Raw genomic sequence first — 13,935 nt, forward strand, 5'->3', positions numbered from 1 at the left:
CTGGCGTGGGTGTACGATGACTTGGGGGTGACTGGGTGATGAGAGGGGCAGAAGGGCCTTAGCAAGCTTCTCCCAGGACATTGCTGGGACTGCATGGGACTTGTTTCCTTTACACTTGGGGTCCCTGGAACTGGGGCAGGGTCTTGGGCCATCAGAAATCAGCCTGGGGATGGTGGTCAGTAATTTAACAAACACCCCCAATGCCCAGGGGCAAGTGCTATTTCTCTTCGGGCCTCAGTTTTTGTCACTTACCAAATGGGAGGATAATTGGTTCTCTTAGCTGGCTGTGTTGAGGATATACAGGTAAAATGAGCTTATCATATGACTGTGTGTCTCTGCCCAGCTCCAAAATGGTCGAAGGTGGGAGTCTGGAGTACTTGCCACCTGGCCCCACCCTCAGGGAGCCCCAGGTGGGCAGGGGTGGGAGGCAGAGTCTGAGGAAGTTCCCAGGCAGAGCCTACGCACTGGCTAGGGCTGTTCTGGGTAAGGCACAGCCTGGGCAAATGCCTGGAGGCTTAAACGTGATGGTCAGGGCTGGGGAGCACTGCACTGCAATGCCAGCCAGGCTGCTGAGAGTCCACCAGGGCTAGGGCGGAGCCAACCAGGAGTCCCTGAGCACCAGCTCAGGCCCTGGCCTGATTCTGGGCAGGAGGCGGGGGGGGGGCGCTCTGGAGGCCTGCCGGCACCTTCTGGGGTGGAGCTCTGGTCAGGGGTCCCCAGGCAGGCCCTATGTGTTGGCCGCCCCAGTTGCTTCCCCCTTTCTGTGGCTTGGGGAACAGTGGCCCAGAGCCTGTGGCTAGGTCTCCCTGGAGACTGAGTCCCTGGGCTTGCCTGCAGCCCACTTTCAAGCCTAGAATCAAAAGGCCCCACCCAGGGCACACAGCAGGCGGGCAGTCCTGTGCCCACACCCTGCAGGACTTCCGGCCTTGGGTACCGGGAAGTGGCCAGCCCCTCCCTCCCCCCTCCCCCGCTGGGTGGCTTCCTGCCCACCCTCACCCCAGGGCGAGGAGGGGGCGTGGGAACTGTTCCGCGCAGCCTGCACCCCTCCCCCCTCGGCCGCTGAGGGGCCTGGGACCACTTCCCACCTCCTACTCCCAGAGGAGGTGGGGACCCCAGCATACCGGCCAATCCTCTGTGGAAAGACCTCCCCTAACAGACTCCCCTCCGTGACCAAGACCACCTCACTCCCCAGGAGAGCAGGCTGGACATTCACTGTTTCATTTTCTGTTTATTCCTTGAAATCACCGTGTTTGTGTAGGTTTTCTTTTCCAATTTTGTTTTCATACAGGAAATTCCCGCAAGGTGCTGAGAACCCCACAGCCCGACCCCCCCCCCCCAAGGGCGGGTAATGCTTTCTGGGGGGGGACGACCCTGGTGAGGGCAGAGGGGGGGTAGGCGGTTCCTGCCTGGGGCCTCCACCCTCAGACCAGCCGGAGGCACAGACGTTATTTAAAAATTGTTTAAAAAAACCCCATCAGAACACACATTAAATAGATATCCAAGACAGAGCTTCAAAAACAAATCCGCCCCTTTTTTCTTTTTTCTTTTTTTTTTTGCAAAAATGAAAACAAAAACAAAAATCCTTGACCCCTACCTTCTGACCCCTCCCTGCCCACCCCCCCCACAAAAAATTTACAGAGCTACAGTTAACACAAGATGTTCACATCTGAAACCATTAACTTTAAACACATAACCGGGGGCAGGATAAGGACCTGGGGTTCACCTAGGAGGGAGGGGCAGGCAGAGTATGAGGGGACGCGCAGCACAGAGGGGCGGGGCCAGGACGAGACTGACAGGTGGGGGGGCAGGGCCCAAACATCTCCATTATCAGTAAAAAATAAAAGTGAATGAAAAACTCCACCCCCAATGAAATGGCCCCCCCTGAGGGGGGGTCTTGTCTCTTTGACCTGGGGGGGCCCCCTCAGGCAGGGGCATGAGTGGGGAGGGTCCAATTTAGACCAGCAGCGAACCCCCCCCAAGGGGGTTAATGCTACACAGCGTTGCCCCTACTGGGGGTTTCACAGCTCAGCAACCGCCCCCCCCCCCCGGCCCGCCCCCCCCCCCCCCGCTGCTGGAGGGCCCCCCAGATGCAGTCCACAGGCCCAGATCCCTCAGGTTGGGTGAGGAAGGAGGGCTTGGGGTGTCAACCTGCCCCCCACAGCCATTGCTCTCCCTATTTTTCAAGAGATCCCCAACCACTATTGGCTCAGTCAGAAAATTAATAGTCTATAAATACCCCAAGCTCAGAAAAACCGGGTGGGGTGGGGTGGGAGGGTGGCGTTGGAGGAAATGGCACAGTGCGTGGACGCTGAAGGCTGGTGGCGGGATGTTCCCCTCCCTCCCTTTCCTTTCCTGGCAGGAAAGGGTCCCACACCCCAGCCCGCACCCCAAGGCAGGCTCTGGCCAGCCTCTGCCCTGAAACAGCTTTTCTTTTCCAGGAAAAAGGAAAAGGAGAAGAGGAAGAGAAACAAGTACGGGATGTGGGATGTGGAAGAGAAGCAGTCACCATGGGTCGCAGTGCACCTGCCCGCAGCTCCTTGCCATGTGGTTTTAGAGCCAGAGTTGGTGGGGGAGGGGGGCTCTCCTCTCCTAGGCCCCCTCCCCTGTCTGTAAAGTGCATAATGAGGCATCTACATTTTCGACTTAAACCTGAAAAGGGTGGGGAGGGCGGCAGAACGGAAGGGGGGGCGGCTTCCTCGTCTCCGCTCTCAACCATCTGGAAAGACTGCTACATATTTGGAGCTTGGGAAGGTGGGCGGGAGGGACCCAGCGCAGGTCGCCCATGGGGATGGGAGATGGAGGAAGGGGCGGGAGTGTGAGCCGAGCCAAGGAGGCAGGAACCCAAGTCCATGGAGAGTTCGGAAAACCATGGTGGGAATTGGAAAAAAAAAACAACAACAAAAAAAACCACCAGAAGGATGCTGAACCAGAAATGGGGAGCCTCCCACTGCACCGACTGACCACCGGCCCTCCTGTGCGGGCCAAGCTCACGGCCACCCTGGGCTGGGGCAAGGGACAGGGTTCCTAGGCCACCACGAACTCTGACTTGATGTCGGGGTTCACTTCTGGCTTCCAGACGGAGTCCTCAAAGTCGAGGCCCAAGCCAGAGGCCTCACTGGGGCTGCCGCCTCCCCCGCTGCTGCTGCTATCGCTGCGGCCGGCCTTGCGGCTGGGTGGCCAGTGGTAGGGGCCCCGGGCATCACGCCGTGCCTTTCTGCGGAGCCGTTTCTGCTGAAGCAGCAGCTGCAAGCGCTCCACCTTACAGCGGGTTGCACGGTTTTCCGTCTGCCGCAGCCGGTCCCCTGCAGAAAAGGCAGTGACCGTGACCCTGAGGGCCTCCTTGGAAGCCAGGCCCCCATAAAGGTGAGAAACCCTTGACAAGTGCCCCTTGGACATGAACCCTGGCCCAAGGGAGGAGCTGGTCAAGAGTGTCTTACTGAAGCTTCAGTGGAATTCCATGAAGGAATTCCATGTTCACTGCCTGGCGGGCTGAGCTACCTGAGGACAGGGATAGCCCAAGACAGGCACTTGCAACGTGGTTGTCATAGCCCTTTAGGCTGCTTCCATGACCCAGGAGAGGACTCAGGCTCGTGTCTTGGCTTCCCCTTAGTGACCAGAGCCGGGGGACCCATTCTCATAGTTCTGAAGGACTCTGGATGTGTGGATGTGTCTGGAATAACCAGGTCACGGGAGGTGGGGGGGGAGGTGGCACAGGCTGCCCTTGAGCGGGAGGGGAAGTGAACCCTCCTCGGCCTGACTGGGCCATTCACAGAGCCTCCGCACACCATCTGGAAAAGGCCCCCGAGGGGGGCGAGGAGGAAGTGAGGACGGACACCCCCCCCAACCAGGGCACAAAGACACTGTGTACCCCCGACACACACACCCCCTTCTCCAGGCTCCAGCAGAGCAGGGTGAGCGGCAGCTGGTACCCACCCCCCAGCCCCGGGGTTCAGCTGCTCTGAGAGGCGCACAGAGGGGCCTTGAGAGACCCAAAGATGGGGGGGTGAGGTGGACACTCACCGGGGGGCTTGCACAAGCGGGCCTGGCTCAGTGAGGCTGGGGCTGCAGCCGCTAGCTTCTCGCAGGAGGTAGTTTTAGGGGCAAGGTCCGGGGCGGGCGAGGCGGGGGTGCACTGGGCATGGCAGCGCAGCTGGGTCAGCGATGGGGGCATGCCCTGGTAGTGCCGAGTGGCGCTCAGGAGGTCGTTGAGGATCTGCAGGATGGTGCCGATGTCTCGCCTCGGCCGCCCGCTGCTGTCCTGACAGTTGGGGTGCAGCGTGCCTGCAGGGGGTATAGATGAGCACCAAGTGGATTCGTGGCCTTGGAAGTGCCTGGGTCCCACATGTGCAAGCGGAACCCCTGGCTGGTGAGGGCACTCGTGCTCGCACATGTGGATAGGCCTGCCATATGGCCATGAGTGTGCATAGACAGGCTGGGGAGAACCCATCATGTCCTATTCCTGGCGTGTGTGCACGTTGACTGCTCGTGGGGACACACGGGACACCTACCAGAAAAGGTCCCTGAGAAGACCCCCGGGGCATGGTTCACGAAGCTCTCGATGACTGCTCCAGGTTTGCGGGAGCGAGAAGTGGGGCTACCCCCGGCGGGGGACGTGGGGCTGGCACCAGCGCTGGCAGGGGGGGAACAGTCCATCTGCTGATGGGGGAGGGGGCACATGAGCTCAGGGTGCAAGGTAGCCTTTGGGGTTCAGGGTCAGGGGATCACCCACCATACCAGCACCAGCCCAAGGTGTGGGGAGGGCGCTGGATACAAAAGACGTGTCTGAGGCTCTGACATTCCCCCCAGCGTCCTCCTGCCCAGAGTCCTCCCAAGACTTTCCCCAGACTTACCTCAGGGCAGGTGGTAGAGGCTGAGTGGGAGCGGAAGGAACCAGCTGTGACAGGTGAGGATGCAGGGGTAGAACTGCTGGGCACTGGGGGCACACGGGCGGCGCTGGAGACTGGCCGGCAGGGAGAGGGTACAGGGGTGGTGGTCATGCTGGGGTCCCCACGGGCGGCAGCAGCGGCAGCAGCGGCGGCCAGCACATGGCGGTGCTGCAGTGGGGCGTGCTGGGCTGCGAGCTGCAGCTGGACGAACATCATGTGGTCACCCACACGCAGTGCCAGGGTCAGTGGCGAGCGGCCCGACAAGAAGTCACTGACCTGCAGAGAGCGGCCTGTCAACCCAGAGCCCCAGCCTGCAGTGCCCCCAGCCCGACCCGGCCCAGCCCCCCGAGCTGCGTGACCTGGGGCCTCTCGCCGCCCCTCTCTGGGCTCTGGGGTCCCTGTCGGTGCCACGGATGCTTAAATAAAATGCATCGGTATTTCCGGAAGCTGCCTCCGCCAGCCCGGCCCCGGCCGGGCGCTGCTGGGGGCTGTGGGGGGACAGAGGCGGATGAGACAGGGGCCTGGCCCTCCCTGGCCAGCTTGGTACTTTCAAGGGGAAACTGAGGCCAGAGGGGGCGGGGCCCAGCCAGCGGTCACTCCTCTCAAGTAACCTTCAGATCACACCTCTTCCCCACCCTCAGGCCCCCAAATTCTCTCCGTCTGTGAACACTGGAGGGGCCTATCCCAGGCCCCCTCTCAACCAAGCCACTTGGGCAGCGAGTGGGCGGAATTCCTGGACAAATTCTTGTCCTAACCTTTGCTTTCTCAAGATAAATATTTATCTATGCTGGGCGGGGCGGAGGCCAAGGGGGAGGTGTTGCCTCTGCCAGCCACAGCAGGGGGGGTTGTGGGGGGCCCAAGCCCCCTCAGGGCCTCAACACAGCTCGGGCAAGCATGAACCTCAAATGTAGCACCCCCTTTTCAGAGTGGGCGAGCAGCGCATCTGCCCCCCACATCTGCACTGGACCCTTCTCTGGGGCCTGGCCAGCGCTCTGCTCTCCCCAGGGGCCGGGATGGGGCAGGGGGTGGAGGTTTCTGAGAAGTGACACAGGCCGGGATGACTCAGAACCACCTCCTCCCTGCTCTCTGCTGGCAGCGGCTGGCGTAACCTTCTCTGCTTGGGGGCCTTGGGGAGGAGGCGAAGGAGGCGGACAGTATGCAGCCCCCACCCCACAGCCCCTCTCTGCACACACCCTCCCCCAGTGCCAGAGCCGCCCTTTGCAGGAAGGGACTGGGGTGGCTTCCGAAGAGCAGCTGGGGTGTCCCCCCTCCACTCCACCCTGCAACTTCCTCCCTGGGGAGGGTGAACGGGCAGGCATGACTCGGTGCCAGGCGGGGAAGTAGTTCTGGGAGCCCAGTCACTCCGCCCAGCGCCTCCCCATCTCCCTCCTGACGCAGGCACCCTGGGGCGGATGTGAACCAAACACGCCCCTGGGGCCCCCTGCCAACCACAGCCCCCCCCCCCCAGTAACAGGGAGCTCAGTTCACATCTGCCCCAGGAGATCATAGACAATCCTCAGCAGGCTTCTGGGACCCCAGCTCTCCCCCCACCGCACTGCCCGTCCTGATGGTGGACCACCCAGCTCCTGGCCCCCTCCTCCTCCAGGCTAGCTAGCTGCAGAGGGCAGGATGCTACATGTCGGGGAGGGGGCGAGGGCCTCAGGGCAGGAGGAAGGGAAGCGGCTGAGCAGGTTCCTGAGGCCGGGGCGGCCCAGCCCAGCCGGGGAGGCTGGGGACCTGCCACCCCCACCCTGGCAGCAGGCGGATAGCTGAGACCTGTGTCACCCTCCTGGGAGGAGGGCCCCTGCTGCCAGAAAAATGAGGAAAGAAGGGGGGAAAAAAAAAGCTGCAACCCAACCGGGAACCCAGTGTGGGCCAGCCCCCAGCCTTCCTCTTCATGGCCCTCCCGGATGCTTACTAAATATTTTCTTAACATCCTGTCTGGGCTGTGCTGGCCCCTGGGCTGGACGCCCCCTCCCCCTTCCCCATTTGGGACAGAGAACAAAAGCTGGAGGGAGGAGGGGGAGGGGTGACTCCCCACCCCTCACAAGGGGGTCATGGAAGGAGTCTCAAGACTGGTCTCTTCCCCCCCACCCCCATCAGAAATGTTAGAAAGGCTGCTCTGGGGAAACCACATTGGCTGGGGTGGGTGGGGTGGGGGGAGTTCCTCCCCAAAGCAGGTGGGGCTGAGGATGCAGGCCCCAGTGGTGTGGGAGTGGTGTGGGAGTGCTGGCCAAGGTCACCCTGCAGGCAGGCTTGTGAAAGCTCGCCCCCCTCCCCCATGGTGGCCACTGTGGGAGAGAAGGCTCTCAAGGTCAGGTGGTGAGTGCTGGGGTTGGGGGGGGAGGAAGAGGAAGCTGGGTGACCAGGCCAAGCTGGCACGAAGATGGGGCGGCAGGTCCTCTCCCCTCCCCACAGGCCTCCTGAGAACACAAACAACCCCTGGGCTCTCCCGAGTGGCCAGGCACTTGGGCCTGCAGTCCCGAAGGGCTAGAAGGGGCCATAGGGTCTTACCTGTGTCTCCGTCAAGCTCTCGAGGGCCTGCATCACAGACTGTTCTGGCCTGGAGGCCTGGGACTACAGAGAGGAAGGAGAGGAGACCCTGAGGGTGGGCTGGAGCACAGGGCTGTGGGCGGCCCTGATTGCTGGGTGGGGTAGGCAGCCCTGCGGGGGAAGGGGTCCAGTGTGCAATGGGGACTGTGCCCGTAGGAGAGGGAGCTGCCTGCCAGTGTGGGGCCTTGGGGGCACACTGCCCTAGCCATTTACCATGAGGCCCGCCTCCACGGTGGGCACGAGCGTCAGCTTGCTGCCATCCCCCACGCCGAACTCCTGCAGCTTCCCCGAACTGAGCCGGCTGAGGGGGGAGGAAGGAAGAGGGTGAGGCTACTCGGAGACAAGGCAGGGACTCGGAAGTGGAGGCCGCGGGGGAGGGCTGTGCTCACGGGGTAGAGACTGGAGCCCTGGCACCCCCACCCCTTCCTGGCCTCCAGATCGGGAGGCCTGAATTTAGAGGTTGAGGTCAGACCCTTTCTCCCAAGGAACCTCCGTTCTGAACTGGAGCATTCGCGCTGCATCTTAGAGGAAAGCACTTTTTCACCAGACAGGCCCAGCGCACCCCTTGGCACCCCCCCGCTGTAATTCAACCACCCAGGTTTGGGCTGTCCCTGTAGGCCAAGCGTTTAGCTTTTCGGGGCTTTGCGGGGTGGGCTCCCCTCCTCCTTCCTCCCTCCCTGGCGGCGCAGGCCGCCGTCGCCGCCGCCGCTCAGACAAAGGAGACCCTCCCCCTCCCGCCCCTCCCCCACCGGGGCCCCTCCGCTGGGGATGGACACTACGTGTCCCCGGAGGCCCGCGGAGGGAGGGCTCCCCGGCCTGGAGGCGATTTAAATGGCAGAGGGGAGGGGGAGACTGCGAGGAACGCTCGGTGGCGAGAACAAAGGGGGGCAGAGAGACGCAAGTCGCGGGAGAGGCAGCCAGACGCAGAGGGGGCAGCCAAGCAGATGCGGAAGCCGGCGGGGACGCAGGCAAAGGAGGCGGCCGCCGCGCCCCCCACCCCCGCAGCTCGGACCTCCACGCCTCCCGGGACTCCAGTCTTCCCGTGGGGGACGCCGCCTAAGCCCGACCCGAGGCGCCCTCGCAGCCGCCTTTGTGCAGCGACCCCGGGCGGGGGAGGGGGCCGAGACAGGCAAGGCCGAGCAGAGGGCGCCCGAGAGCGCGCGGCGCGCCCCCAGCCCCCGTCTGGCCGCCCCCTTCCTTCCCCAAGCGGCGCGCTCTTTGTTCCCGCCCCGGGGCCGGGGCCCGAGGGGTTGGTGGGCCCAGGCGGCGCGGGGGCTGGGGACGCGCGGTACCTACGTGTCTTTGTGGAGCAGCGCCAGGCGCTCCTTGGGCACTTTGAGGCGTTGGGACAGCCGCTTACGCAGCCCCTCCACCGTCTCGTCGGGGGGCACCGACAGCTCGTAGCGGGTGCCCGTCGTGCTGTGGATGGCTAGGCTCATGGACGACGTCTCGGCCGCTGGGCCCAACTCGCAGGCACCTCCGGGGGCCCCGCGCCGGCAGCTCCGGGCGCCGCCGGGCTGCGGCTCCATCCCCGGCCCGCGCTGGGGGGCTGGAGTCCGCGGGGCGCCAATTCTCGCCGCGCCTCCGAGCAGGGCGGGGGGGGGGGGGGTTCCCCTAACCCGGTCCTCCGGGTCCCTGGGGGCAGGGGACTGCGCGTGTCCTGTTCAACAAGGTCCCAGGAGCGGAAGGTGAATCAGGAATCAAATATCCGAGTGGCGCTCCGGGGTCGCGTCGGCTCTTCGCGGCGCCTTCCTGGGTGGGGACTGCACTCGCGGCTCCTTTCAAGGGCGGTGGGTACAGGGAAGGGTCCCGGAGGAGAGGACGCCGCTCCGCGGACCGCGCTCAGGTCCGTCTGCCGCTCGGGCCGCGCTTCCCCGCGCGTCCCCTCCCTTAGCAACAGCCGCCGCCGCCGCCGCTGGAGGATCTGGGGGTGAAAGTAACAAGAAAAAAAAGTTATAATGTATCAACGTCCCGAGGGGCGGGGCTGCCGCCCCCTCCCATTCACTACTTACTCCGACGGCCCGAGCCGACCTATCAGCGCGCGCCGAACGCCCAGTCAGCCACGCGAGCCGGCCAATGGGAGCCGCCGCGGAGCCGCCCCACGTGGCCGCGCGGACCGCCCCTCGCCCTGCCTCCGGCCCGGCGACCAAACAGAACGCGGCGGGGGCGGGGCTGGCTCCGCTCCGGCCCGCCCCCGCGCCCCCCGCCCCGCCGCGGCCATTCATAAGGCCTGGGCCCGCAACAAAGGGCTGGCGGCCCGACTTGGGGTGGGGGCTGGGGGCGCCGGACCCTTGTGAGAAGTGGCGTGCCGTGTGGGAGGGAGGGCAGCGGCCTCGCGCCTTATGACCAGTGAGCCGGGGCCTCCCCCTTTGCTCGACCGGGAAGCCGCTGTGAGCGGAAGCGGGAGGCAATCCCCGTGCCTCGTGGCCGTGTCCCAGCCGGGAGGCTCGCGAGGGGGTCGGCCCGGGGTGCCCCCAACCTGAGAGGCTTGAAGCTCGGGCAAGGGGTGGGGCTGCGGGCGGGGCGTTCACCCCGGTGACGTGGCCGGTGCCGGAGGGCCCCTCCCGCGCCAGTGCCACCTCGCGTCCCACCCCCGTCCCGCGGGCCGGGCCCGCTTCCCGAGTCGCGCCCGCCGGAGCCGTGACGTGACGCGGCGTCCCCGGCTGCGCCCGCGCGCGCCGCTCCGGGCTGCGGTGAGTCAGCAGCGCCGGCGCGCCCTCTGCCGGCCCCGCCCGGGAGCTCTGCCCAGAGACCCAAGAAGGGGGTGCCGAGGCCGCCCCGGGCATGGGGCAGGCCGACCGGACTCCAGGCTTTGGGGAAGCTTCGCTAGGACTGTGAAGCTTCCGAGTCAGGAGACTTGGGGCCGCACAGCCAGGGAAACTGAGGCGGAACAAAAACTAGCTCAAGGTCACTCGCGGGGAGAGGGAGTGCCCGGTGGGAGGGGCGGGGGCAGAGGTCCAGCCTGCACAGTGCTGGCTGGGCCGTCTCTCCCATTCCACGTCCAGGGGGGCTCCCCAGACCTGGAGACCCCCTCAACCCTGCCTGCTCGAAGAACAAAGAAAAGTGGGACACTCTTAACTGCCTAGAGTGTAAATCCCCCTCTCGGCCGCAAGGTCCGGCCCTTACTCACCGGGAGCAGCCAGTCCTGAGATCCCAACTGTCCTGAGTGTACCCACGTCCGGGCCGAGTGCGTGGTGGCGGAGCCGGTCTGGGGCCAAGCAGGCGGCCCCCGAGCCTTTATCCGCGCCGCCTTCCCTCGGGGTGGAGTTTGGGCGGCCAGGGGGCGGGGGGGGGGGTGCGGGCTGGCAGTGACGCAGGCCGGCCCCCGCCCCTGCCTGCCGGCCTGGGCCCTGGGGCGCTGTCAGGCCAGAGCCACCCGCCTCCTAAGCCCAGCCCAGTAAACGAGCGAGGAAAGTGGGGGTACTTCTTGAATGCTACAAACTCGGGCACACCCGCACTCCGGCCCCGCAGGACAGGGTCTTGGGTAGCACAGCTGGATTCCCCTGCCCTGCCCCCTTTTCTGCCGCCCTAGGCCCGGTGCTTCCACCTGGGGGCGCCCGCATGGGGGAGCCTGAGTCAGCGGCTGCGGTCCAGGAAAACAGGCCAGTCACCTGCCTGTTGTGGGGGTGCCGCAGCCAGCTGCCAGGGCCGCCCAACCTTCTGCATCCCTTAACGGTGACCTCAGAGAGCATTTATGGAGCGATTCACCAGCGCCGGGCCTTGCACATCCAGTCACCACCCAATGTGCTTTGTGACCCCGGAGGGCACTGACCTTTGGGAGCTTCAGTTTCTCAAGGGTGCTGGTGGAATGAAGTGAGAGACTACAGCAGATCTCACTCTGGAGCTGGGGAGTGTGGGGCCCTCACCTAGGTTCAGCGCTATTGTCATCACCTCATTAAGCATGCTCACCAGCTGGTGTTCAAACTCGGGGGTGAGCAAAATTACCCTACCAATTTCTTAGGTGAGGAAACTCAGGCCACACAGCCAGTAACAGACAGAAACCTGGCACATCTTTAGGTTTCTCCCAGCAGATCGCCTGTGTAGGGGGACTTCCCAAGAGTGACCCTGGCTGAGAATGGGCCCTTTCTGTCCTCCTTCCCCTCTGTCCAGAGGAGGGGGAACCCCACGCTACCCCCATTCACTTATCTGGTGTCTCCTTTATCTGACCTGACCACCTCCACCCCACCCCTGCCCTGGGTGCCCTTCCCAGGGCTGTGCTCCTTTCCAGGTCTCCAGTCCCCCCACCCTGTCACAGACACACCCAGACACTCCCAGCTCCACAGGGTCAGGGCCAGGCCCAAGGGAGGGACCAGTGGAGCCCTTGGGAGCGGGTCCTGGAGTTAAGATGGATAGGACTTTGCCAGAGGAAGAGAAAAATGCTTCCAGGAGCAGTGGTCAGTGCAGAGCAGAGGCAGAGGCTGGGGTGAGTGCCCAAGATCTGGTGGTAGGTCCTGGCCGGCTCTGCCTCCAGATATAGGGGAGGTAGCACAGGGAGCTATATGGGCTCTGAGGCTGAAGCAATCAATGCTGGAGGGCTCCAGGAGGGGGGACCAAGAGGCCCCAAGGTGGGCAGGTGGCTGTGTGTGTATGGGGGTGGGGGGAGGGGTGCTGCAAAATCCCAGGCAGGTCTGTGATCTCACTGGTCCCCTTGCTGGGCCCGGCTCTTCTAGCTGCAGCTGTCCTCCTGGAATGAGCTGAGGGTCAACACTGGGGGAGGGGGTTGGTGGCCCCTGCCTGGCTCTGCAAGTCCAAGATGATAAACATTCCAGGTGATAAACATCCAGGGTCAGCCTGCTTCCGGTTCTTTCCCACTAAGAGCATGCCTGTGGAGTTCCTGTTGTGGCTCAGTGATAACGAACCTGACTAGTATCCATGGGGACAAGGGTTTGATCCCTGGCCTTGCTCAGCGGGTTAAGGATCCAGCGTTGACATGAGGTGTGGTGTAGGCCACAGATGTAGCTTGGATGCCACATTGCCATGGCTCCGATTTGACCCCTAGCCGCCTGGCAACTTGCGTGTGCTTTGGGTGCGGCCCCAAAAAGACAAAAAAGGGGGTTCATGACCCCTGGTTTCCAGCCCTGTGTACCCCTCACTCCAGGACACAGCCCAGACAGCACAGGCTGTTCCTGCGGCCCCAGAGGTGTCCCCAGGCAAGGTTCCAAGGCTTTCACATCCCCCAGGGATCTGCACTGTGCTGGGGGGCTCCGGATGCATCCCATAGCTGTGGCTGAGGCCATAGGATATGGGGATACAGGCAGAATTCCCTAATGTATGGACTCTTGGTTCAGCAGTGTGATCAAGGTCTTCTCCCCCAGCCCCCCACCAACCCCTGGCAGTGCCCTTGCTCTTATTTATAGACCAGTAAAGGAGCTCGGCCAGAACTTGAGGACACGTGCTCTAAGCTGGGAGACAGTATAGGTGTGGTGGGGCTGCACCTGTGACCCCACGCCCATCAGTCTTATTGGAGCTGGGGGTTCCTGGGGAAGTGGCAGCCAGCTGCTGAGGCCTCACCAGCCCAGAAAACAGAAGACCAGGATGGACACTTCCCACAAAGACACAAGCCTGCTTTGAGTCGCATCTATGTTTGTGTGTGTCCCCCCACCCCAAACCTGGCAGGCAGGCCATGGGACAGTCATTTGCACAGGACCATGACACAAGATCGCACAATTAGTGACAACCCTAGAATGGCCTGTCACCTCTGGCTGCCAGTGACACACAGGGGACCAAAACTTTCCTGCATGTTCACCTCCCTATAATCCCCCGTCACCTCTGCTTAGGCCCAGGGCTGGGGAGAGGGCAAGGAGACCCCTATCTACAAGCTGGAGCAAATACCTGGACCACCACCACATGATCGCAAAAGGGAGTTACTGGCTGAAAAAGATGGCACAGCACTGAAGCTTCAAGGTTCCAGGACCGCCCCTGCCTGGCCACTCCACCCATATGAGGCTGGTCCAGGGGCCTGGGTGCCATGGAGGTGCCAACAGCAGGGATCAGGCACCTGGCCAGCTGGGGCCACCCACAGGCCAGGCAAGCAGAGGGCGGGGCCTCCACGGGAGCAGGCAGGACCCACCTCTTCCCAGTGTGACTGGGGCGGGGCGCAGGAGCCCACGGAGCAGACGTCACAGCCTAGAACCTGGCAGAGCCCCAGTGTATTTCTGGAAGCCCAAAGCCAGCCCAGAAGTCACAACCACACTGCTCCCTCCTGTCCCCAGCCCTGGCTAGTGACCTTTGCCTGCCCCCACCCTCTCAGGGTGAAAACCAGCACTCTGCCCACAATCCAGCCTGGCTTTACTAACCGTGCCCTCTGCAACCCCAGCACCCAGCCTACTACTGACACCCAAGCTGTCTCAAGCCATAGCCTGCTGACCGGGGAAGGCTGAAGCTAGCATCTGCTACCCAACCTCACTGGGCATGCACAGAAAACTAAGAGTTGGGAGAGAGAGCAGGCTGCGTCCCAAACCCGCCAGTCTCAGCATGATAAAAACAGCGTACATTG

At 63.5% G+C, this 13,935-nt stretch overlaps 1 protein-coding gene across 4 annotated transcripts; it reads right to left on the reverse strand.

Moving 5' to 3' along the window:
• Positions 1 to 1,208: 1,208 nt before the first annotated feature.
• On the reverse strand, positions 1,209 to 10,697 carry MIDN (midnolin). 4 transcript variants are annotated; one of them, XM_047777742.1, is made up of 9 exons: positions 10,570 to 10,697; positions 8,736 to 9,363; positions 7,653 to 7,740; positions 7,401 to 7,463; positions 5,246 to 5,374; positions 4,851 to 5,162; positions 4,509 to 4,653; positions 4,021 to 4,281; positions 1,209 to 3,302 (listed from the first exon to the last, which is right to left on the reverse strand). In XM_047777742.1, exons 2-9 carry the CDS (start codon positions 8,966 to 8,968, stop codon positions 3,025 to 3,027), a joined length of 1,509 nt encoding a protein of 502 aa, XP_047633698.1. In that variant the 5' UTR covers positions 8,969 to 9,363; positions 10,570 to 10,697; the 3' UTR covers positions 1,209 to 3,024. The 4 variants fall into 4 exon arrangements, with proteins under 4 accessions (XP_047633698.1, XP_047633697.1, XP_047633701.1 ...); XM_047777741.1 differs by having other exon boundaries at positions 4,509 to 4,656; XM_047777745.1 differs by lacking the exon at positions 5,246 to 5,374.
• Between the last annotated feature and the right edge of the window lie 3,238 nt (positions 10,698 to 13,935).

This window comes from Phacochoerus africanus, chromosome 4 (assembly GCF_016906955.1).
Source record: "Phacochoerus africanus isolate WHEZ1 chromosome 4, ROS_Pafr_v1, whole genome shotgun sequence".
In the NCBI taxonomy this organism is placed as follows: Eukaryota; Metazoa; Chordata; class Mammalia; order Artiodactyla; family Suidae; genus Phacochoerus; species Phacochoerus africanus.